At 41.1% G+C, this 22,414-nt stretch overlaps 3 protein-coding genes, 1 long non-coding RNA gene and 1 other non-coding gene across 9 annotated transcripts; 2 read left to right on the plus strand and 3 right to left on the minus strand.

Moving 5' to 3' along the window:
- The first annotated feature begins 436 nt into the window (after positions 1-436).
- Positions 437-10,690, plus strand: LOC4345857 (uncharacterized). Of its 4 annotated transcripts, none has more exons than XM_015794933.3 (19): positions 437-750; positions 1,512-2,010; positions 2,579-2,670; positions 3,248-3,412; positions 3,494-3,881; positions 3,952-4,070; positions 4,202-4,274; positions 4,352-4,557; positions 4,647-4,691; positions 4,797-4,878; positions 5,887-6,075; positions 8,176-8,279; positions 8,346-8,436; positions 8,774-8,902; positions 9,102-9,233; positions 9,456-9,626; positions 9,849-9,908; positions 9,990-10,159; positions 10,343-10,690. In XM_015794933.3, exons 1-18 carry the CDS (start codon positions 449-451, stop codon positions 10,122-10,124), a joined length of 2,982 nt encoding a protein of 993 aa, XP_015650419.1. In that variant the 5' UTR covers positions 437-448; the 3' UTR covers positions 10,125-10,159; positions 10,343-10,690. The 4 variants fall into 4 exon arrangements, with proteins under 4 accessions (XP_015650419.1, XP_015650421.1, XP_066159494.1 ...); XM_015794935.3 differs by having other exon boundaries at positions 586-922; XM_066303397.1 differs by having other exon boundaries at positions 586-922; positions 3,964-4,070.
- Positions 10,691-14,282: 3,592 nt separating this feature from the next.
- LOC4345858 (arabinogalactan protein 1-like) lies at positions 14,283-15,113 on the plus strand. Its single transcript, NM_001422603.1, has one exon. It carries the CDS (start codon positions 14,377-14,379, stop codon positions 14,815-14,817), a length of 441 nt encoding a protein of 146 aa, NP_001409532.1. The 5' UTR covers positions 14,283-14,376; the 3' UTR covers positions 14,818-15,113.
- Positions 15,114-16,856: 1,743 nt separating this feature from the next.
- LOC136351369 (uncharacterized) lies at positions 16,857-19,304 on the minus strand. Of its 2 annotated transcripts, none has more exons than XR_010734430.1 (4): positions 19,118-19,304; positions 17,913-18,017; positions 17,597-17,830; positions 16,857-17,111 (listed from the first exon to the last, which is right to left on the minus strand). It is a non-coding gene; the product is annotated as an uncharacterized lncRNA (long non-coding RNA). The 2 variants fall into 2 exon arrangements; XR_010734431.1 differs by having other exon boundaries at positions 16,857-17,117.
- Positions 17,325-17,455, minus strand: LOC112936236 (small nucleolar RNA snoR113). The gene has a single exon (XR_003238364.1). It is a non-coding gene; the product is annotated as a small nucleolar RNA snoR113 (small nucleolar RNA).
- A 448-nt stretch (positions 19,305-19,752) lies between the features above and the next one.
- On the minus strand, positions 19,753-20,743 carry LOC4345860 (basic blue protein). Its single transcript, XM_015793348.3, has 2 exons — positions 20,440-20,743; positions 19,753-20,295 (listed from the first exon to the last, which is right to left on the minus strand). Exons 1-2 carry the CDS (start codon positions 20,612-20,614, stop codon positions 19,952-19,954), a joined length of 519 nt encoding a protein of 172 aa, XP_015648834.1. The 5' UTR covers positions 20,615-20,743; the 3' UTR covers positions 19,753-19,951.
- Positions 20,744-22,414: the final 1,671 nt, after the last annotated feature.

The following is a 22,414-nucleotide window of genomic DNA, read 5'->3' on the forward strand; positions in this document are numbered from 1 at the left end:
TCTCTTGAAAGAACGGATATGCTTTCTCTTAGTTTTGATTCTTTTATTTGGGCATAAGTTTCATTTTCGGTTGTGGGGACATCTATTTGAGCGTGGTGTACAAAGTGACAATGTAGTGTTCTTTCAGCAAATTGTGATGCCTGCCAATCTGCCATGCCATTATATCTGCAGTTCTTTTCTGTGCTAAAATTTTAGCATGTGAACTAGTTCACACAAACACAGAGCACACTCTTGAGTAATTTTTTTTTTGACTTTAACACTCTCTTGAGTAGACCCAGCAAAAAACAAGCTTGTTAGTTGTTCAAATTTGACTAAGGTAATATTCTACCGGCTTGATTCAAAGAGTTAATTTTAAACTAAACATAAAACAAAAATGTCAAAGCTAGTCAGGTTTGAATGCAGCTCAACGGTATGACGTGTTGTTCTTTTTCTTCCTTCAACGCCGTAAATGGCCTTATCACGACAGCAGTGGTGCGAGGCAAAAAAAAAAAAGAAAAAGAAAAATGCGAAATGTCCAGTACTCCAGTCGACGAGGAAGGAGGAAAAAAAAAGAAAGAAAAAAAGAAAAACGCGCGAGGAAAAACCGAGACGAGAGAAAGTTGGGGAGAGAGAGAGATGGTCTGGTCCCCGTGACGAGCACCGGTGGCCTCTCCCGGAGCCTATCGTTTCCGGGGGCCCTCCTCCACCTCCTCCTCCTCCTCCTCCTCCGTCCTCGCGGCCGCTCGCTTCCCCACCGCTACTTCCCTCCCGGTATAAACCCTATCCCTCTCCGCCTCCGGCCCATCGCTTTGTCGCGACGCGCGCGCATCGATCCCACCGCCGGCGAGGGCGAGCAGTAGCGGCGGCGGCGGCGGCGGCGGGGGCGGAGGCTGATGGCGACGGCGGTTGGGTCGCAGCCGCGCGCGGCCATGTGCGGTGCCAGGTTGGGTCCCCCCCCCACCCCCATCTCCTCTCTCTCCTTCTGGCCGCGGTGCTGCGGGCCGATTCGCTGGTTTAGTCGTTGCCGTTTAGCTCGTGGGTGGATGGGTTGCGGTGGAATGCGCTGGTTGCGAGCTTGGATTGTGGAGGGGAGGGGTAGAGGTAGTAGGGTCGTTGAATTCGTCACTGGCTCACTAAGTTATCTGTGCGATTTCGGTTCGGGGGCGTGCGCCGCCGAGGGATTTCGTCAAATTTGGTGTTGTAGGTTGCCGTTTTGGTGATGGCGATAGCATTGCGGTTTTGACGGCCGGAGCTTTGACATGGCCAATTGAACTGGGATACTTTACTACTAGTAGTTTCCTCTTCTGTTCTGTTGAGGCTTGCAGTTATGCACACGGTGTGTTTCCCGTATTGTGCTTTCAGTGGCAATTTGACGGCGGATGCTTATTCCTAAAACAGTAGCTTGCCAGCGTTTCTTAAATTGTTTGCTACTGGTTTTGATTATGGAATAGGTTTCATTGTACAGTGAAGTTAATAATATTTTTCTTGCTGTTTCTTATTATAATGGATCAAATGGTTGAACGTGTTTGCAGCACATCGAAGATTTACACTCTGGAGAAAGTATATGGATTCAGATTAGTATGCAGAAGTGTGGTTGATCTGAGGAGTCAAAAATTTCATACACGTGTTTATAAGAGAAAGAGCTATTTCAGGAGTTCAGCATCAGAATGTGAGAAGATCATTCACAGTGCTAGATGGCTAGAATTTAGGAGACAGAGGGTAGCATTTCAGAGAACTAGAAGGACAATCCATCTTATTCCTTTGGCTTCTCAAGATGATAGCAGTGGTTTATCTGTTAACGGATCCCCACAAGTTGATTCGGCAAGCGAGATGGATGATATAAGGGTGAAATTGGTTAAAGCACTACAAAGCGAGGATATAAGCACTGGCCTTGTCCAATCAATACATGATGCTGCAAGATCTATTGAATTGGCTTTCTTAGATCACAGCAAATCATCAAAAAACTCTTGGTTTCCAAAGGAATGGCTTGGTGTGGATAACAATGAATGGATAAAACCACTCTCTTACCAGGTACAGGACTGAACTTTCTTCAGGCATATATCTGCCCATAAAATGATAGTGACCATTATTCATGTCATTGATTAAATAGTTTCTCTTGACTTTTCCCTTTTGGCCTTCCACGCAGAAAACTAGTATTGAAATTTTGTAAGCCAGATTTTATTGCATGCACCCTACTGTTTCCCTTTTTTTGTTTAGAAAAAGAAAAGATGATGTAGTCAGGATATCATCCATAGAGGTCTTATGAAATATGGATGCCTGTATAGATGAATATGTATGTTGAACTTGGTAAACTATTAATTGGTTAGCTTTTGTTCACCCCTTTTAGGATATTAGTAGTGCTACTCTGCCACCAGAGGAAGTGTTCTGCTCTGGTGTCTGGAGTATTATTTTCATATATGAAGATGCAGAGTCTTTTAATCAACTTAGAGCCAATCGCGGCAATTGAACCTTCTTTGAGTTGATGTTTATTAGTTCTCACACATAAATCTTCAGTAAAACAAATATTAGCTGTTGCGTTCTGAATTTTGGTGGCATGCAAACTTTTTATTGTCTGGTATCTAAAATAATCTGTTTGCAGGCTGCTGTCGGTTCATTGTTGCAAGCAGTTATTGATGTTTCATCTAGGGGAAATGGCAGAGATAGAGATATCAATGTATTTGTTCAGAGGAGGTCTGCCCTCTAGCACTTGCCTTGATTATCATGCCTAATTGCTGACATTATCCTTTTTCTCCTGGTGTGTTTTTAAGACTACAACTATCTATCATCTTGGAGCCAATTTTGCTTTTTAATACCTTAGAGAGCAAATGGTGTGTAATGTACATTTTATGTAGCTTCCTCTGTATATTAAGTTTTCTTGGAGCTAATTCCTGTCTCATAAGTTGCTTTCCATCTATAGCCTAATTATTAGAGAAATATATTCCTCCATTTCTTGACTGGTAGATTTCTTAAGTTTTAATGTCAATAAAACATATGCTGTCAGAAGAGCATGCAAATTAATTGATCCACTTGATTCATGGGAAAAAAAAGTTACTGCTAGAGTCTACAGGTTTCTGCTGTATTTGCATTTTTGTTGACCCAGAATGAGCCTTCTACTGGATTCAATAGTCAAGCTTACATGAACATAGTATTGACAGCATGATGAAGCCAAATCAGATCTAACCTCTATGTTGTACATAACAGTTCAATTTGTGATTATAGAACATGCCTCTTGGTCTCCTATTTAATCATATTTAATTTTCTGTTGCAGTTTATCCCGCCTACTTAGTTCTCTAGAGGGTGCTATCCAAAATGAGCTGTCGAAAAGGGAACCTACATTGTACCAGTGGTACTCATCTGATCAAAATCCTTTGGTTGTGAGAACATTTGTTAACTCTTTTGAAAACGATCCACGGTTTAACTCTGCAACAGCAATGTAAGTTGTTTACTTCTGTTGGGCTTCATTTGATAAATGAACTAATACATTAACGGATACCTTTTCTTTTGTTGCTTGCAGATGCCATGAACGCCAGCAAATGAATACTAGTGAAAGTGACCTTTCTCTACTTATGCTAGGTTTGACATGTCTTGCTGCTATCACAAAGCTTGGATCAACAAAAGTTTCTTGTCAGCAGTTCTTTTCCATGGTCCCTGATATCATTGGTCGATTCATGGATATGCTTCTTGAATTTGTCCCTCTAAGTAAAGCATATACCTTGACAAAAGATATTGGTCTTCAGAGAGAATTCCTTTGCAATTTTGGTCCTCGTGCTGCTGACCCTAAGTTTTCCAGTGATCGTGAAGTTGAGATATCGTTTTGGATTGATCTGGTTCAGAAACAGTTGCTACGGGCTCTTGATCGTGAAAAGATATGGTCAAGATTGACAACAAGTGAAAGTATTGAGGTTGGAACAAAAGATATTTCGTCTAGCTTTATGAATTCTCCTTCCAAAATAACTATTTTCCTTACTGCAGGTTTTGGAAAAGGATTTAGCAATTTTTGGGTTTTTCATTGCTTTAGGCAGAAGTACGCAAACATATTTGTCTTCCAATCATCTTACCAATCTGGATGATTCAATCAATGATATTGTAAGGTGTGAATGATGCGAATTTTGAATTGCCATTTGCTCGATGAAATTATGTTTCTGTACATAAGCTACAGTATAACTGTTTTCTTGCGTAATTATGATGTAGCTCTCACCTTAACAAGCTTACAATCATCCAGGTATCTTATTGGTGGGAGTGTGTTATATTATCCACAGTTGTCTTCGATTAGTTCTTATCAGCTGTATGTGGAGGTTAGTATGCAGGCAATACACCGAGCTCTCAATGCTATGCACCTTTTTTGTGTTTTTATGACCTTTTCACCTTCCAGGTAGTTTGCGAAGAGCTCGAGTGGCTTCCATTTTACAGTGGTGATGTGCCAGCTGCAACAATTGAAGGTAGAGAGGATGTGCATAAAGGAGAAATAATATCAAGAGTGCTAAATGTGTGCTCTTATTGGATGACTAGTTTTATAAAGTACAGCTCATGGCTTGAGAACCCTTCAAATGTAAAGGCAGCCAGATTTCTGTCCAAGGGGTACATCCAAATTCAGTCATGCTCTCTCACATTTTGCCGCAGATATGGATGCGAACCAACGTTTCTAATATATGGTCAAATTTTTGTAGGCATTCCATGTTGAGTGATTGCATGAAGGAACTGGACTTAACAAAGTAAACATATAATTCTGATGTTTATATTGTTATTTGTTATGTTACTTGGGTATATGTTTGTACAATTGTAAGAATATTATTATTTATCTGCTCATTCTGATGCAGGTATGATATGCCAAAAGACCAAACCTTTCCAGAAGCCAAAGAACACTTGGTTGCTAGGACAGAGCTAGCCTCTTTTGACAAGGTATCTGTTACATGATGCACTTTAACGTTACTAGTATTTCTTCTGGTTCTCACACATCCCAACAATAGTAATTCTCAGTACTGTTAGTTAAATTATTATTTTTTGTGAGGAGTTAGTTAAATTATTGTGCATTTGACATGTTCCAAGATGATGTTGCTGATATCAGTGCTAAACTGCTAATTATATTATAGTTTCTTCATGGAACCTATATGCCAGTTTCAGAGGGAAGCGGTGGTGCATGTGTGTGTTTTGGGGTTTTGTTTTGGTGTGGTGGGAGGGGGTGGAGGGTGGGATGGATGGTGAGAGGCCTTATATTCTCATGGCTGTTGCCAGAATATTGGTGTGGACAAGAAATATGACTAGTGGACTTATGTTATTTCTCTGTAAGCAAACAATAAGATGTTAAGATTGCTTTCATGAGTAGCCCCTAATGAGAATATATAATATTTGGTGAAAAATAGCCTTGTTGGATAAGGGTAAACTGTGAAAGAAGCTCCAAGCAACTTGATGCACTGCTGGCACTATGCGAAACATCATTGCAGGCCTCATGCTGATAGTAACTCCCGGCCATAACACTATAAGCTCAGACATCAAATTCATTACGATGCAAGGCTGCACATGCAGGGAGATGCCACCGTCTCCTTTTGATATGCTTACACATTCAAAGCGTGACATGTATTAGATGTATTCTGAGATATGCAAGAGATGAAGGATTGATCCATTTAATGTATATCTGTTTACAATTAATAACTGTACAAGATCATATGTTAGATGTGTTTTTTTTTTAAAAAAAATATTTTTCGGACTGTTAAGTTATATGCATTTTTATGTTCTCAATTAGACTTGCCATTTGCCAAAAAGCTTATGGTCAGTCTTACTTATGTTTGTGCTTAGTTGTGTATGCTTGTTTTCAGTTTACAATGGCAATTTGAACAAATGCTAATTTAATTACTTCTGAATATATATTGTAGTGGTGAAAATTTATGAAGTTAGTCTCAATAATTGCAGTCACTTGAAAGTGTTGAGGAAGCTTTGGTTAAGTTAGAAGATTTGCTCCAAGAATTGCATCTCTCCAGTTCCAACTCTGGTAAGGAGGATCTAAGGGCTGCATGTTCTGATCTTGAAATGATTAGAAGGCTGAAGAAAGAGGCTGAGTTTCTTGAGGCTTCCTTTCGAGCAAAAACAGAATTTCTTGAGGTGAGCTTAATTATCATACAACCTTTTACTAGCCTGCATTTCATCTGGAAAAGGAATTACTACAAGTATGTGGACACTTTAATTTCTCCATCATAGGACTCAGGAGAGTGCATTCCAATAACTGCAATGGCTATTAAGGGCCAGCTATTTCTCAATAATAGAAACAACATCCTCAATGACTGAAATAACAATTGTCACATGTATAGATTAGATGGCCCTAGACCCAAGCAACACAACCATGCTGATGACCAGGGGCCACACTACATGGGCTATGGATGATTACCTAGTCCAAACACTTATGATTATTTCTTGCTTAATCTGATTAAAATCCAGATATATTTTTAAATAGGGCAGCATTAACCACGCAACGAGCCACATATCTTATCTCCTTATCTTAACCAACTATACATGTTCTGCATCCAGCTGCCTCATGCTTCCTAAGCTCCTGTTGGGCTGTTCATGACATTCCATTGGCTGTAAGGCCTCTTGCCTTGATCACATCTCCAATAATGGGTGTATCATGGAACTTCACCCTTCCTTTCTAGCTGTTTGTCCTCAACCTGCAGGGTGGTGACCAGTTGCACCCCTTGAAATCTCCACGGTGAAGAGGTTGCAGTGTGGGCATCCTGTCATGTGAGAGCACCAAGCTGTCAAGATCACACAGACTGTGCTTCTGAAGGTTGTCAATGTATCTACCATGGCCGGTTGCTGCACCTCTACCAGCTACAGTCACAAGATCAACAGGTGGTGCAGTCATGCCAAAAAGTCTTCATTGGCATGCCCCATGGGGCTAGCGCTTTTCAAGTCATTGATGTTGTCAGCATGGAAGTCGCTGGATGGTGAAGTGTTGAAACCACATCAGGGCTGCCTTTTTGGCGTCCATGGGGCTTGCAAGTTGATGGCAAAGCCAGTAGTTGTGCTAGCGATAAAGTGAATGATAGTTGCAGCCGTTCTGATGGTGGTTTTGTTGATCTTTGGTGTTGCCTGGTAGGGCTGACTCTTTCTGCACCAGCTGTGGTGGTTGACGCCAACACCAAATTATCACATGCCCTGATTATATGGCCCTGGACCCAAGCAGTGCAACCAGCTGATGACTGACAACATCACCACAAGGGCAGGGATATACGAGAGTAGGAAGTCTTGAAATATATTTCTCCTTAGTCCTTAATGATGGCTTGGCTTATTTAGACCACCTCCTAACATGTGCTAACTAATACAGTATAACAGTTACATTCCTAACAGCTTCACTAACTAATCCTATCTTTACTATAAAGTTGATGCCCACTAACTCCTAAAGCTCAACATGCAAGTGTGCCACATCATCGCATACTAGCAATTATCATCCAGAGTATTTTAAATCACATGCAAGTGGACCCACTAGCAGTTATTATCTAGAGTATTTTAAATATCATGCAAACATGACATATCATTTACAATTTTGTTGTATTTTTAGAACTCAATATGCAAGTAATGTCAAATCATTATCTCCACATCATTTTCACATTATTTAAACATGTACATCTATAATCTATAATTTCTATAATGAATAACATGCATTTATCCACTTATCCCGCAACAAAGCGTGGGTACCAACTAGTTACCTAAAGATAACATCCGCTTCAAATAAACTGATAACAACTAAAGATAACACAAGTGGAAAGTGGTATCATCTCCTTCAACGTCAGCCTCCTGACGCTCCAGTTGGCCATGCATTCACGTAGATATGTTGCACATTTTAGATATTTAAAACCGAGATATTATTTCTTTAGGGACATTCTGTTGATATAATTTAGGTTCTTCTACTCCCCCGAGAGTAGTTTCATTGGGTGGACTGTTTAAGTTTTGTTTACTGTGTTTAAACTTTAAAGGTGTGTCAGTTCTCCTTCCACTGATTAACATGGTTGACATTTTACACAACGAAGTTAGTTGATTCCATGTAGAACCACCATATTTCTAAGATTCCCACCCAATATTTGATAATGATTTTTTTTTGGTAATATGTTTGTGAGTCAACATAATAGAGGTTCCATATGTTCTACTTGGTACAACTGTTCATTACTACTATGATGGCTATCCTAAAGTTTTCTGATGGTCAATTAGGCTGATGCTAGTAGCAGACCATTATCTCCTGCTGTCGAGGAAGGCCGTGGAAAGACAGCTAGCAATGCTAATGAGAGCTCAACACCACAAAAACCAGCAAACAGGTAACATTCTGCTGTAGTTTCTGTGATTTCAGGGTGGATAATAACCGCTATTGTTTTTTTCACCAGAGTGGAGAACAAACGTCGTCCAATTTGGGACCTCTTTGGTAGGCCTTCTGGAAGGAGAGTTCAGCTTGTCCAACAAACTTCAGATCAAAATGTATGCGTTCTGTAGCATGCATTACTGTGCATTTAATAATTTTCAAACAACAATAGGGTAAAACAATAGAAGCTGCCATCTTGCAATGAATATTTGAGCTGTCCTTTTAGCAATTATATTTCGAGCAAATTTTTTAGGTGTTGTATTTAACAATGATGGGGATCACAAAAATCATCAATGATTAGTGATTTATTCTTACTAACAGTCTCTCTGTATAGTATATAATAGTTGCGGAAGCATGTATTCTGTTCTTGAGAACAACACCATTGATGCAAAGATATCTTGTTGCACCATGTTCTTACTTAACAGATTTTACCTCTTTTTTTTTCTCATAAAGGTTTCTGTCGCTAATGTGGATAACAAAGACACACAATCAAATGATATCCTCCGGTTTGAACAGTTAAGACGTGAGCTGATTGAGTTAGAGAAAAGAGTTCAAAAGAGCGCAGATAATGCTCAAAAGGAGGTATGCTTCTTAATATATGCTTTCTAAATGTTGACATGAATGCACCTGGTATTTGAGTTAGCACTTAAGCAACAATGCTGGACAGAGTACTTTATTCTGAGTTATGTGTTTCATATGATATTCTCACTATTGCTTTTGACCATAAATGCACATCCGTTTTCAATTTTGAAGAATTATTTATTGTTTTGTCATTTTCCAGGAGACATATGTCGCAAATGAAACATTGGATTCTTCCGTGTCATCATCTCCTGTATCAATGCCTTCTGGTCCAGCTAGCAAGAAAGAAAATGTTATTACCAAATCAGTAGAGAAGGTTAAGGAAACCACGACGGTAAGGCCATTTACATTTTCTTGAAAATATATTTGGTATTGGCCCTACATAATTTAATTAGTTGCCATGAAGCCTTTGTGCCACCAGGGCGCATCATCATATTTGAATGCTTCCATTACTGAAATCCAGAATGCAGCTCTCCTCCATATTTGAGGGAAAAAAAATGTCTAGAATGCAGACCTGCAACTTATTTCCTTTTTCTCTATTTTTTTCCCTACACAGACTGTTGTGCAAGGGACACAGCTCTTAGCAATTGACACAGGAGCTGCTATGGGTTTGTTAAGAAGAGCTCTTATTGGGGATGAACTAACTCATAAGGAAAAGCAGGCTCTTCAAAGAACCCTGACAGATTTAGCCTCTGTTGTTCCTATAGGAATACTCATGCTTCTGCCAGTAAGTATTTGTTGTACTTCGATTTACCCCTCCTGAACAAGCATAAAGCCTTCTAGGCCCAGACTGTTGTTTATTTCAATTTTGGTTTCAGAAGCCTGTCTTCTTTACTTCATCCACATTGACTAAAGATAACCAGTCATGTTTTTTAGTTAGTGAACTTTAATGTTCAGTGCAAATATCTTCATGGATACAGCATTGTAAACAAGTTCATAATGTTCCCAGGTAACTGCTGTTGGGCATGCTGCTATTTTGGCTTTCATCCAGAGATATGTGCCTTCCATGGTTCGTAACTTTGTATGACCCCTCATTATTTCCCCTGTGGCATGATTTAATTATGTACATTGTGCATCTGGTATTTTGTAGATCCCATCCACCTATGCTCCAGAGAGGTTAGATCTCCTCAGGCAACTTGAAAAAGTGAAGGAAATGGGAGTTGCTGAAGGTAGTAGTGAAGAAATGGTAGAGGCTGTAAGTTCGAGAGGTGACCAAGTGAAATAGGCAAACCATGTACAGACGGAAACAAGTATACTTCTGTAAGTAATCATTTCATCCGTGACTGCTGAGTTACTGTATTTATGTTCCTATCATAACGTTTGCATACATTCTTGTTTCCTCTGAACTCTGTAGTATTTTAGAACAATAAAGATTCTACAAGGGTGTGTTTTGCATCTTTGTGTTGTGCAATTATTTTATTAATGTTTTTAACCTTTCTGCAGTGTTTTGGAACAAGACAGAAGATGGTTTCATTTCGTTTATAGAAGATTCTTTCAGTGACATGCTGATAGAAGTGAACATAAAGGAAAAAACTGGAGTTTTACCAAACATTGCAACTGTGTTCGTTGAAGGAAGATCCTTCAGAAGTTGCACTTTGGAAGATTGTTTTCATACTTCATAGTGTACAAGGGCGCCGTGTGCCCATTCAACATAGAAGAAGGTTATCCAAAGTTCCTCTTGGATAATGTCTGTAGGGTAGATATTTGGCTGATGATTTGTATATCTAGCTGAGATTGGTGTATCAACTCTCCAAATGTAAAGAGACAGGCCTGAGTGGTGGCTTATCGGTCCGTGATCCTAGGTCATGCAGTGATGCACGACTCTGCTGTCAGCTTATGGGCAATTCAGCAGCAAAAGATTGATGCTGGTGGCGCACTGCTACATCCAATAGCACGTAAAGACTTTTGTGCTCTTGTAGTCTACTCTACTGTCCGGTCTACATTGCCTGGTCGTCTTCCCCTTTCATTTACGTATCATTATCTTGGATTATCTCCATTATAAAAATATAACATCTTTCACCTATAAATCTGGACATATTTGTCGGATATGTAGCTATATCTGGATACGTAGACGGATCGAGTAGTAAATACGCTGATTTCTGAGCTGTTCATACGGCTGCAAATTTGCACTGAAGTGTTCGCTGGAGCAAGGTTGTCACAACCAGAGCAGTGCACACGAAAAATGGAACGGTTCATTAGCGCGTGATTAATTAAGTATTCCCTTCGTTCAAAAATATAATAACTTTTAGCCCTTAGGATTTGTCCTAAAATATAACCACTTCTTCACCAACATTCTCTTCCAAACCAATCACAACCCTCAACTATTCACTTTTTCCACCTATCTTCACTACTCATCCAATCACAACCCTCCATCACTCACTTCTACCTATTCCATCCATTTCACAATGTAAGACTTTATAACATTGTTCATATATATATATATATATATATATATATATATATATATATATATATATATGTTAATAAATCTAAACAAATATATATGTCCAGATTTATTAACATCTAAATAAATATAAGCAATGTTAGAAAGTCTTACATTGTGAAACGGATATAGTACTTTCTTAATAACCGTGTCCAATTCTAAAACTTCTTATCTTATATTATAGGACGGATGGAGTATTAGCTATTTTTTTTCAAAAATAAATCAATATGATTTTTAAGCAACTTTCGTATAATTTTTTTTATAAAAAACACACCGTTTAGTAGTTTGAAAAGTGTGTGCCTGAAAAACAAGGGAGATAGTTGGAAAACTTGGGGTAAGACCACAGCCAAGGTCTTTGGTCTCTGGATGCATCAGCTCGTAAATACGCCTAGCGTGCCATGCACTCTGGTATTCCAGACGTCCAGTTAATGTTGACTTCTTGATAGCACGATCCTTAATCACCTGATGTGTGATGCCACTATAATACCCTTTCATCGTTTACATGTTCCACTAAAGACTTGGCTAAGCTATAATAAAATACGGGGAGAAACCCGTAATTTTGATAAATTGATTCTTTTAAAAAACTTATTTCGAAATTGAACTATGCCAAAAACTAATTTCAAAAATAGACCGTTTTCTCAGCGCCATAGAGATTGGCGCTGAGATATAACATCTCGGCGCCACTATTATTGGCGCTGAGATGTCATCCGAGGTGTCACGGATTTTACACGTCATCCGAGGTCAGCACCAAAGATCTCTGTTCAATTTACAAATATTAGTTATCTACAAGCTTCCATTGCACACAAAGACAAGATAGCTTGGGGGAGAACTTGTGAAGTAATGGGTTCAATCCTTAGCCACGCAAGTTTTTCCATCTAAGTACAAGCATCTTTTGATGTTCTATTTAAAAATCTCACATGTTTTTCAAATTCATTTTATTTTTAAATATGGATGTTTTTTTAAATTTATTTTATTTTTAAATATGGAAGGAACAAAATTATGTATGCAGTATTTATAGCTTAGTTTTTTAAATTTATTTTATTTTTAAATATGGAAGGAACAAAATTATGTATGTGGTATTTATAGATTAATAGTCGGTATAAATTTACATATTTCAGTTTTTTTTCACCCTCTATTTTGCTACATAATTATGTATGCAGTATTGTTCCTCAAAGGAAAAAAAAAGAAAAATGGGAAGTTACGGGATTCGAACCCTTGACTTATGAGAGGCAGCCCTCCACCACCAGGATACACCTTCCATACAGTAAGGGTGTACATGCATGCTATTTATACAATCCAGACCATGTAAGTTAGCGCCAAAGAATTTGGCCCTGATATCGCATGACGTGTGATTTGCGGGACACGTCGGACCTTATCTCAGCGCCAAGTAAGATGCCGTGAGAAAATGGTCTATTTTTAAAATTAGTTTTTGACACGGCTCAATATCAAAATAAGTTTTTTCAAAGGGTCAATTTATCAAAATTACGGGGGAGAAACAGTCACTGTCAAAAAGTTCAGCGGCGACTACTCTAGACTTAAAATCTGAATAAGTAAACGGATGTGAATACAATAATTGAGCACAGCTCCATAAGACTCGATCCATGGTTCCAAAAGGTGTCATGTCCATTTTCTTCCGATTAAAGGATTTTTTTTAAATTGACCAAAGATTTCTCAAAGCTAATATTTATCAATTAACCAAACAAAACAATTTTTTAGATAAAAGAACCAAAAACATACTCCTACTACTCATCTAGTGTCATTTTAAGTAAGGAAATAGCCTGTCTATTCTAGTATATCCACTTCTCTGGCAATTTTAAACTGACATTAAGATTGACGCGGCATTGTTATAGGCGGACGCGCATTATCACAAATAGAAAAGGCAACCGACCTTGACTTGTGGCCAAAACTTCAGAGCTGGTCTTAAATCTTAATTAGGAATAAAAATAACATTTAACATGATGAAAGAGAATATGATGAGAAAAAATTACTTCACTTGCCCATGGTGACAAAAATACCCATTCTGATATGAGAAAAAACAAAGGAAAAAAAAAAGAGAGTTTTGGATTCATATGGATTCGTGACTGTAACACCGTTCGGTTCAAAGGAATTGATCTCTTACAGAAACCCAAGAAAAATCATGTGGATTCTACTAGAAACAAAGAAAAAAAAATTCATGCACTCTGACATGTCTTTATTTCATTTCTTACGTTTTTTTCTTTGCTTTTGCTTTGTTTGACGCATGTTTTACAATTCTATTTAGAATTCATATGTTTGTTTTGCATATGCTCTTATCTTTTCTTTTCCTATTTTGACTTTTTTTTAGTCCTATAATCCAAAAAGCCCGGAATTGGATCGACATCCCTAGGCTTTAGTTCGAATATGAGATATATGTAAAAGTTCCAAATATATCTACCTGGTTTAAAATTTCGGACAAGTCAACTGTTTTAAATACGTGAATGGAAAATATCTTTTGCTTTGACATGAAGATATTGCACCGTTCGTTTGTTTTGCAGAATTTGCTTTCATTATAAGTAGCCTCAACATTCTGTACCCATATCATCTGCACCCTGGCAGCCAATCCAACGGCCATCCTCCATCCGACGGCCGAACCGACTTAAAAAGGATGGCGTAATCACCGTCCAAAATCTCGAATTAAATAAATCCTCCAAATAAACCAATCTCCAATTTTTAATCGCTATCTATAACTCTTCCTTTTTCGTTTCTACCGCGTAGTCAGTTCCCCCCTTTTGAGATATTTAACCATTTGCCACATTTAGATGTGACAATTAACTTTTTGCCATTGGACCCATATGTCATAGACATATGTAGACCCACATGTCATTGAGATAGGGGTGGCAAATAGTTATTTGCTAAAACTAACCGTGGCAAATAGTTAAAAGCCCCCTTTTTTATAGCCCCCATACCTGAAGGCCATCATCCATCGCCCGCCTCGCCGCCTCCCCCACTTGGAAGTTGCAAAGCGAAGCCCACCAACCTCAAAAACCCAAACCCTAGCTCTCCTCGCCGCCATCCCATGGCGCGCCTCCACCTCGTGGTCGTGGCCATGGCCGCGCTCTTCGCCGCCGCGGCGGTGGCGCAGGGCCCGAGCGCCTCCCCGACGCCGGCTCCGAAGGCGCAGCCACCGGTGGCGACCCCGCCGACTCGGCCGCCGGCCGTGGCGCCGGTGTCTCCTCCCGCCGCCCAGCCGCCAGTGACGACGCCTCCCCCGGTTTCCGCGCCCGCGCCCGTGCCCGCCCCGAGCGCCGCCGCGACACCGTCACCCCAGGCCTCGGCGCCGACCGCGGAGCCCCCCGTCCTCTCGCCGCCCGCGCCGGCTCCGGGGTCGATCTCCCAGTCCCCGACGGAGGCCCCGACGTCTCCGCCGCCACCGAGCGCCGCGTCCGGAGTCTCCCCCTCCGCCGCCGCCGTCGTCGCCGCCTGGGCCGCCGTGGCAGCCGTCGCGGCGTTCTACTGAGATCCGGCTCCCGGAGATGAGTTCCTCGCCGCCGCCGATATCATCACCGCCATTACTGCCGTTAATTTATTATTGTTATTATTAGCTATTTCCCCCCTTCGCTCTGGGGTTGCTAATCCCATTGCGTTTTAATCTAGATCTAGCTTTTGTGAGTGAGAGAGAGACTGTGCTTGCCATTGTATAATCCTCCCCCACCGGATTCTTTTCTTTAATCTACTTTCGGACATTATTAGTAGAGATTTTGTCATCCGATTGCTCCTGCCTGCTTGATCTGTTCTGATCTAGCTCCTCAGATCTGCTCAGATTTTTCCCCCTCTGCTGTATTACTGTAGCATTCTACTCCTGTTTGCTTTGTTTCGATTCTACCGCTGTGGCTTTCGTTGCGTGATGATGTTGTCACGTTGGTGGCCAGCTGGGGAGCACAGCATCTCGCGTGTGATGGGAGATGGGAGAGGCGTCCGGTGCTGGAGGTGGTGGTGGTGGGGGGTGGGTGAGCACGGCAAGACATGCGGCGAGGGGAGGGCGCGTGGCGTTTGGGCTGCGCGCGTTGGTAACGTGCCCGCGGCCGACACGCTCGCGTAGGCGGTTTTTCGGTGCGGTTAGTGCGTGCGCGGGCGGGGCGGGTTTGGCCGGTAGCGATGACACTTTTGGGATGAAACCAGTGGTGGTGGCACACGTTTGATTAGTTTGGCTCCATCCCAGAAGTGAATTCTCCGACTTCATGACTCAACTGTAAACTGAAGTACAGGAAGTTAGAAAAGCCTCATCCTTCCATTCTGACTACGTAAATTAGGTAAGCCTTATCCTTCCATCCTCTCATCCTTCCATTTTGTGACTACACGGTACACGCAAGTTAGGAAAGCCTTATCCTTCCATCCTGATTTATATGACGACTACACAAAGTCAGGAAAGCCTCCTCGTTCCATCCTGACTACACGCCACAAGTTAAATCAGAATAAGTAAAAAAAAAATGTATTACTTTCGTTTTTTAATAGACGACGCCGTTGATTTTTTATCACGCGTTTGACCATTCGTCTTATTAAAAAAATTATGTAATTATAATTTATTTTGTTGCGAGTTGTTTTATCACTTAAAATGCTTTAAGCATGATTTATATCTTATACAATTTTTTTTGAATAAGACATAGTAAAAAATATGTTTAAAAGTTAACGGTGTCATGTATTAAAAAACAGAGGGGGTAGGACTTTACATCGAGCGAACAATGCAGGGCAATTATGTTATCTTTGCCCCTATCCTCCAGCCATTGGCCTCTAACGGCACGATGCGAAGACATTTTGTATGTCGCCGCCGTGATCCCTCGGCCGTCTTGAACCACCTGCTACTCGTGGTTTCTCGCCACCGCGTGTCGTGGCCGATGCGGTGCTCATCAGCATCATGTAGCCGCCGTCCCTATTGTACACGGAGTTGGAGCCGGTGCTGTGCTCGAGTGAGGTGTTATCAATGTTGACGAGGTCGTGTTGTTGTTGTTGCACTTGCATCGCCAGTGTCACCACTGCTGCCAAGAAGTCGTCGTGTGAGCCGTCGGTGGTAGCCCCGAGGTTGAGACGGTGGAGCTCTTGCAAGCTGTGCCGTCGGGCTCTTGCTTGTACCACTTGTAATGTGGCTGCGCGTATGGGTGAGGTGGCCGGGTACGTGTGGAACAGGCAAACAATCCCGCGATGGCAACACGGTATATTCACATTTCTTAGACGAATCATCACGGTACAATGTGGCATTCTGGAATCTATGAATGTACGATAGTATTCGAGATTCACGTTTCTTAGATAATCGTCACGTCGATCTTCGCCATATTCTAAAACCAGGGGTAAAAATACTCCGTAATATTGTTCGGGCGAGTGGCTAGCACGGGCCGTTTCTACTTTTCTGGTCCTCCAGAAATCTGGATAGGGAAAGGCCACAGCCGCGTCATCGAAAAGCAGCCCATAGAACGATGTATATACAAGTTAGCTCTAATATAAGCTTATAGCCGGTTATCTACTATTAAACATGCTCTAACCAGCTCAATAATACAAAACAGATGACATGGACAGTCAAATAAGTTAGTCATTTGCGGACTACGGAGTATTACACCGTAATTGTTTCATATCAGCACATCTACTACTTCCAAGTAAAGCAACAGCTCTCGACACAACAAATAAGCAAAAAAGGCACAGACGGCTCAAATCAACAAACAATAAGCCCCAATATGGCGCCTATGATGCCCAGTGATGATAGTAACGAAGAACAAGAATCCAGAGGAAGGCTGGCTGGAAGGGCCCATAACCAGCAAATAACTGAAACTATGAACAAAATCAGGAGTTCGACAAAAGCTATCAATGCTTCTGGAAGAGTATGCAAGAACAAAATCGCAAGACTATGCAAATTCCAACGTGCGTGCATTGTTGTATATCTGCACACTGAATGAGGACCCTAATAACCTGCAATATTTTTACCCTAAAAAGAACACGAAATAAAGTGTACTGAACATAAGTGGAGGTAAAGAAAGAATGGCTCAGAGAACCTTTCGCCGAACTGCACATCATGCTACTACCATCCCGTCCCATACCAGAGACTAATTGAATCGGGAAGGGAATGGGAGGCAGCCGTAAGACCGGCCTTTCATTTCTCCTCATTGCCATAACACTAATCACAATCCACACGCATACAGCATTAGGGACTAGGGAGGAGGAGACCACAAAATATGATGCAATGCATTTTCTTAATAGGCGGAAGAAAATTCAACTAACTATTTGAAGAGCATTAGGTAGCAAAATATCACCTTGATTCCTTGTCAATCCTCAGGGGTTATCCTCCTACAGGTAGATAATTTATGTGTGGCTGCGTTTATTCCTCTAGCCATATGAACTGTCCTTGATAATATTCACCAAAAGGTCTGGCTTCAATCAATCTTGAGCAAACTCATAAAGAGCTGATTTCCTCGCTATTCACCACAACAAATTTAAACTAAGCAATATGCTCCGGACTTCATATTCCACCAGCATTGGAGATAGCCCTACCGAGCCAATTGGTTTCAATGAAAAAATGATGACACTAAAAATCAAGCTGCATTAATATCAACATGGAAATAGGAATACCTCCAGGGTCCAGCGCTTCTGTTATTGAGCTGTTCTGCATCCTGTGTTTAAAGAGTTTTAAAATCATCCAAATCTAATCCACAATAAGGACCTTGGTCCAGAAACCTGCAAATCACATATAAGTTTACAATGTAAACCCCAAAAGAAAAAACTCAACAAATTCGTCAAAATACTTCCTGCCACAAGCACACCTGCTAAGACAAAAAAGGAAATCCTTTTGTGGCCACAAGACAACAATGTGCCATCACTAGGTTAGTAGGTTTCTAGTTTACTTTTAGGCTGGCACTATATCAAGTGTTGATTAGATATAAATAAGCAATAAAGAGCACAATAGAGTTTTGAATGACAGAAATAAAAATACTGGTTATGTTATGACCAAACAATATGGAATCTCAACAATTCGGATGACTGAAGAATTAACACAACTGACAACCTGCATTTCATCAAAACACCACAGATGTTTTCAGAAAATATGATGGTGAAAATTGGGGCACCAATCATAAAAACGTCCAAGAAAACATAACACGTTATAGTCAGATAAGCAGAAAATACATAAATTTTTACACCCAACTGAAGGCATTTTTGTTAATGGATAAGAGTTAGAATTGCTTTATTAAAGGGTTTTCCCAGAAAGGTAGCTCCAAGAATTCTTTCCAAGTATGTGAAACTAGTGAATCCCAACCACAGCCTTACAATCAAGACCACAATGCAAATATGCTATAATCAAGCATGAGATAGGCAATAGAAGCATCAGACAGCTGTCTGGTCTATCAATCAGATCAAAAGTAATATGCTTATTGTGTTGTTTGCTGTCACACTAATGCGGACCAGAAGTGCAATGAACATATTTACAATTAAAAGCCCACTTGGATATGCCTTTGCCACATATACATTCAGTTTTTTTTAGGAAAAAATCTTCAGTAATGCATCTCTCATCATTGAGGATGAATAAATACGCACTAGCTACTTTAAACAATCAGATGTCAGTCCATCAGCAATAGACCTAAAAGCAATACAAAGAACATCAACGCGAAAACCCAAATACATCTCCATGCCGAAACTTGAAGTAAGCACGCAGAAACTGAAGAGACCTAAAATATTCGTCAATAATTTCATAAAAAACGTGGTACGCGCAAGATGCAGAATACAAGCAGATCCCCTAGAATCATTCCGGATCTAGAAGGCGTAGAGCGCGAGCTACGAACCTCCGTAGTCGAAGCGACGGCACCGCCGGCGCCTACTGCGCAGAGGCGGCCTACGAGGACATGGCGGCCGTCAAGACCGTCGCCACAGGGGCCATCCCCGTCGGCGGTCGTCGCCGCTACGCCGCTATAGCCTGCTGCATTCGCTCGACGGCGAATCTCCAGTTATTCTCGGCGGCCGCGGCCAATCACTCTCCCTCTCTTCGCCGCGTGATGTATAGTGGCGATGGGCGATGGCGGCCGGCGGCTAGGGTTTCCCGATCCAAGCTGGGCTTCCCAGGCGGGGGTTTACCTGGGCCCCAACGGCCCGCGCGGACGTAGTCCCCCGTGAGAAGGGCCTATTTGGGCCGTTAAGAGGCGGGCCTTTTGCCGTGGCGAAGCAGATGGAATGGGCCTTTCTCGAGATGGGTTGGAACGGGTTTGTGCGGGTGCGACCGGACTGGAGGCATATTTCCTTGGCATTTACTAGGAGTATTTGACACACCTACTACGCTCTGCGTGCAAGCACTGAAGCACGGTGGGAGAAGAAAGGGATGGAAGGATAACGAGTTCACTTTTAAGTTAGTATAAAGACATCACAGCAAAGTTCTTTGTTACTCTAACCTACATCACTGAATGGCATACAGAATGCTGAGATGTACAGAAAATTATATCAGAGGATATACAAATGAATATAAGGAGAAAATAAATCACAAGACCAATAAATCATTATTACGCACGTATACACGATCGAACGTAAACAAAATAATCAAACAAATTTCATCAGAAACGCTACAAAGAATCATGCATTGCCTCCACCCTGCCAACGTCCATGCCGCTCGACGCGTCAATGCGATCTCAGAAGAGGGCGAGATTGAGGAGGATCCCAACGGCCGCCGCGACGACGGCGCCACCGGCGTGCAGGTGTGCGGACGCGCTGGCTGGCGTGGAGTAAGGCCCAATCCAAGGTTGCGGCCTCGGGGTGTCGCTGGAGTTGGAGACGGTGACGGCGAGCTTCATGCCGCTGGCGCAATGGTTGCCGATTTTGCAGATGAAGTAGTGCTCGCCGGGGCTGAGCGCTATGAATGTCACAAGCGCGCCTCCTTCGAAATCACTGATCGGTTTGCCGCTGACGGTGCAGGCGTCGTAGTCGCTCTTGGTCACCTCTGTCACCGTGTGCTGCTTCCTGGCGTATCTGAATACTGAAGAAACAAAAAAGGCAAAAAACAGTTAATTACACCAAATAAAATCAGCGTTCGATTTCAAATGCCAATTGGCAAACTGGATAGCATTAGCATTTAGCAGCATTGTGCGAATGAAGTGATTGATTATCGAGAAAGACTCACCAAGCGTGTCGTTAGCCTCGAAGGTTTTGCCCTTCGCCCAAGCGGTGTAGTCGACGCCGGTGTTCCAACCCTGCGCATCTCCGACAATGAAACTCAGCTCCATCGCCGAGGCCACGGCGGCGCAGCCGACGACCATGACGAGGAGCATTGCGATCAGAGCCGAAGGGGACGCCATGCTCGATCGGCCGCAAAATCTTTAGGTCGCTTCTAACAATTAAGTTGATGACAGAGTTGAAAAGGGGAAATTGAAGGAAGAATCAAAGAATGTGTGTTTGAGACGAATGGGCGTGCAGCTGGTTGTATTGACAGGGGATCAGGCTGCAGGGTCCTTTTATACTGAGAGTTTCATGACGACCACTCCATGAGTACTAGCTGCAGCTGGGGACTACTGGCCGCTAAGTTGGACAGGAGCAGGAGCCTGTCCAGTCAACGCGCATTCTCTTCTCGCATTTTTGGATAAAGCATACGCGCAAGGTTGAGAAGTCGACTGTTTTGATTAATTTAAGAGGCGAAATGCAGCCCATGCGTGTGGGAGCAAGTGCTCATGTTCATGCATGCATGGTTTGGTGGGTCGTCGTCAAAGGTCGTTATCTTATCCAAAGCACAAGCAAGACCGTTCAACGGAATTATATTGATTCACACACAGCATTCCAACGCACGAATGAAACGCAAGGATATCATGCACGCTGCTCTCGTATCAACCAAAAATCATCTCGTTTTGAAATTTGAGCTAAGGGTGCGTTTAGTTCGCAAAAAGAAAATTTTTTGTTGTCATATCAGACGTTTGACTAGATATCGGAAGGGAATTTCAGACACAAATAAAAAAACTAATTTCATAACTCGCCTGGAAACCTCGAGATGAATTTATTAAGCCTAATTAAACTGTCATTAGCACATGTAGATTACTGTAACACTTTATGACTAATCATGGATTAATTAGACTTAAAAGATTCGTCTTGCAATTTTTATGCAAATTGTACAATTAGTTTTTTATCTATATTTAATGTTCTATGCATGTGTCCAAAGATTTGATGTGGCGTTTTTAGGTAAAAAATTTTTGGAACTAAACAAGGCATATGTAGTAGGATCCAAATCCAATACAACTCACTTGATTGTGTGATATAATTGTAAATTGATCGTTATTAAATATTGATTCAACTCTTATTCTTTTGCATACGTGCAAAATGAATGACATCTTAAGCATATAGTTTTTTCATGGTTACAAACTTTCTAATTCCTGTATCTGCTTCGAACTTTGTAAATAAGTCTTTTATTTTACGAAAATACATTACTAGGCTAAGTCCTGGTAGTAAAGTCCTTTCAAAAAATGATTCAACTCTTACGTTTGTCTGGCAGATTCTTTGTATAAGGAGGAGATTACTGTTGTTAAATTAAGAGTAAATTGTATTGGTGGTATACAAACTTGTTAGGTGGGTGCAATTTAGTATATAAACTTATAAAATGCTCGTTTTCAGTACACAAACTTGTCTAGTTCATGCGAACGAGGACCAAAATAACTTGACAATGTTAATTTTATAAAGTTGATGTTGATTAGGATGTGGCGTGTATACGCATAGTTAATATGCATAAGACATGTAATATTTATAAATTTTATCTCTACTTTATCCTTTATCATTGAAATGATGAATTTCATATATTTCTAACCCTTATATCAGTGTTCAATTTTTTTAATCTTTTTCTACTATCACTAAATTATATTCTATATTTTATTGAATAGGTGTATGTATAATGGTAACCTTCTCATATATATGTTTACATAGGGTGAGTTTGAGGAGGAGGGGATTGAGAAGATTGGGAAGATACGCAAAACGAGGTGAGCCATTAGCGCATAATTAATTACGTATTAACTATTTTAAATTTCAAAAATGGATTAATATGAATTTTGAAAGCAACTTTACTATAGAAAGTTTTTGCAAAAAACACACCGTTTAGTAGTTTGGGAAGCGTACGCCCA

Source organism: Oryza sativa, chromosome 8, assembly GCF_034140825.1.
Source record: "Oryza sativa Japonica Group chromosome 8, ASM3414082v1".
NCBI classification, from domain to species: domain Eukaryota; kingdom Viridiplantae; phylum Streptophyta; class Magnoliopsida; order Poales; family Poaceae; genus Oryza; species Oryza sativa.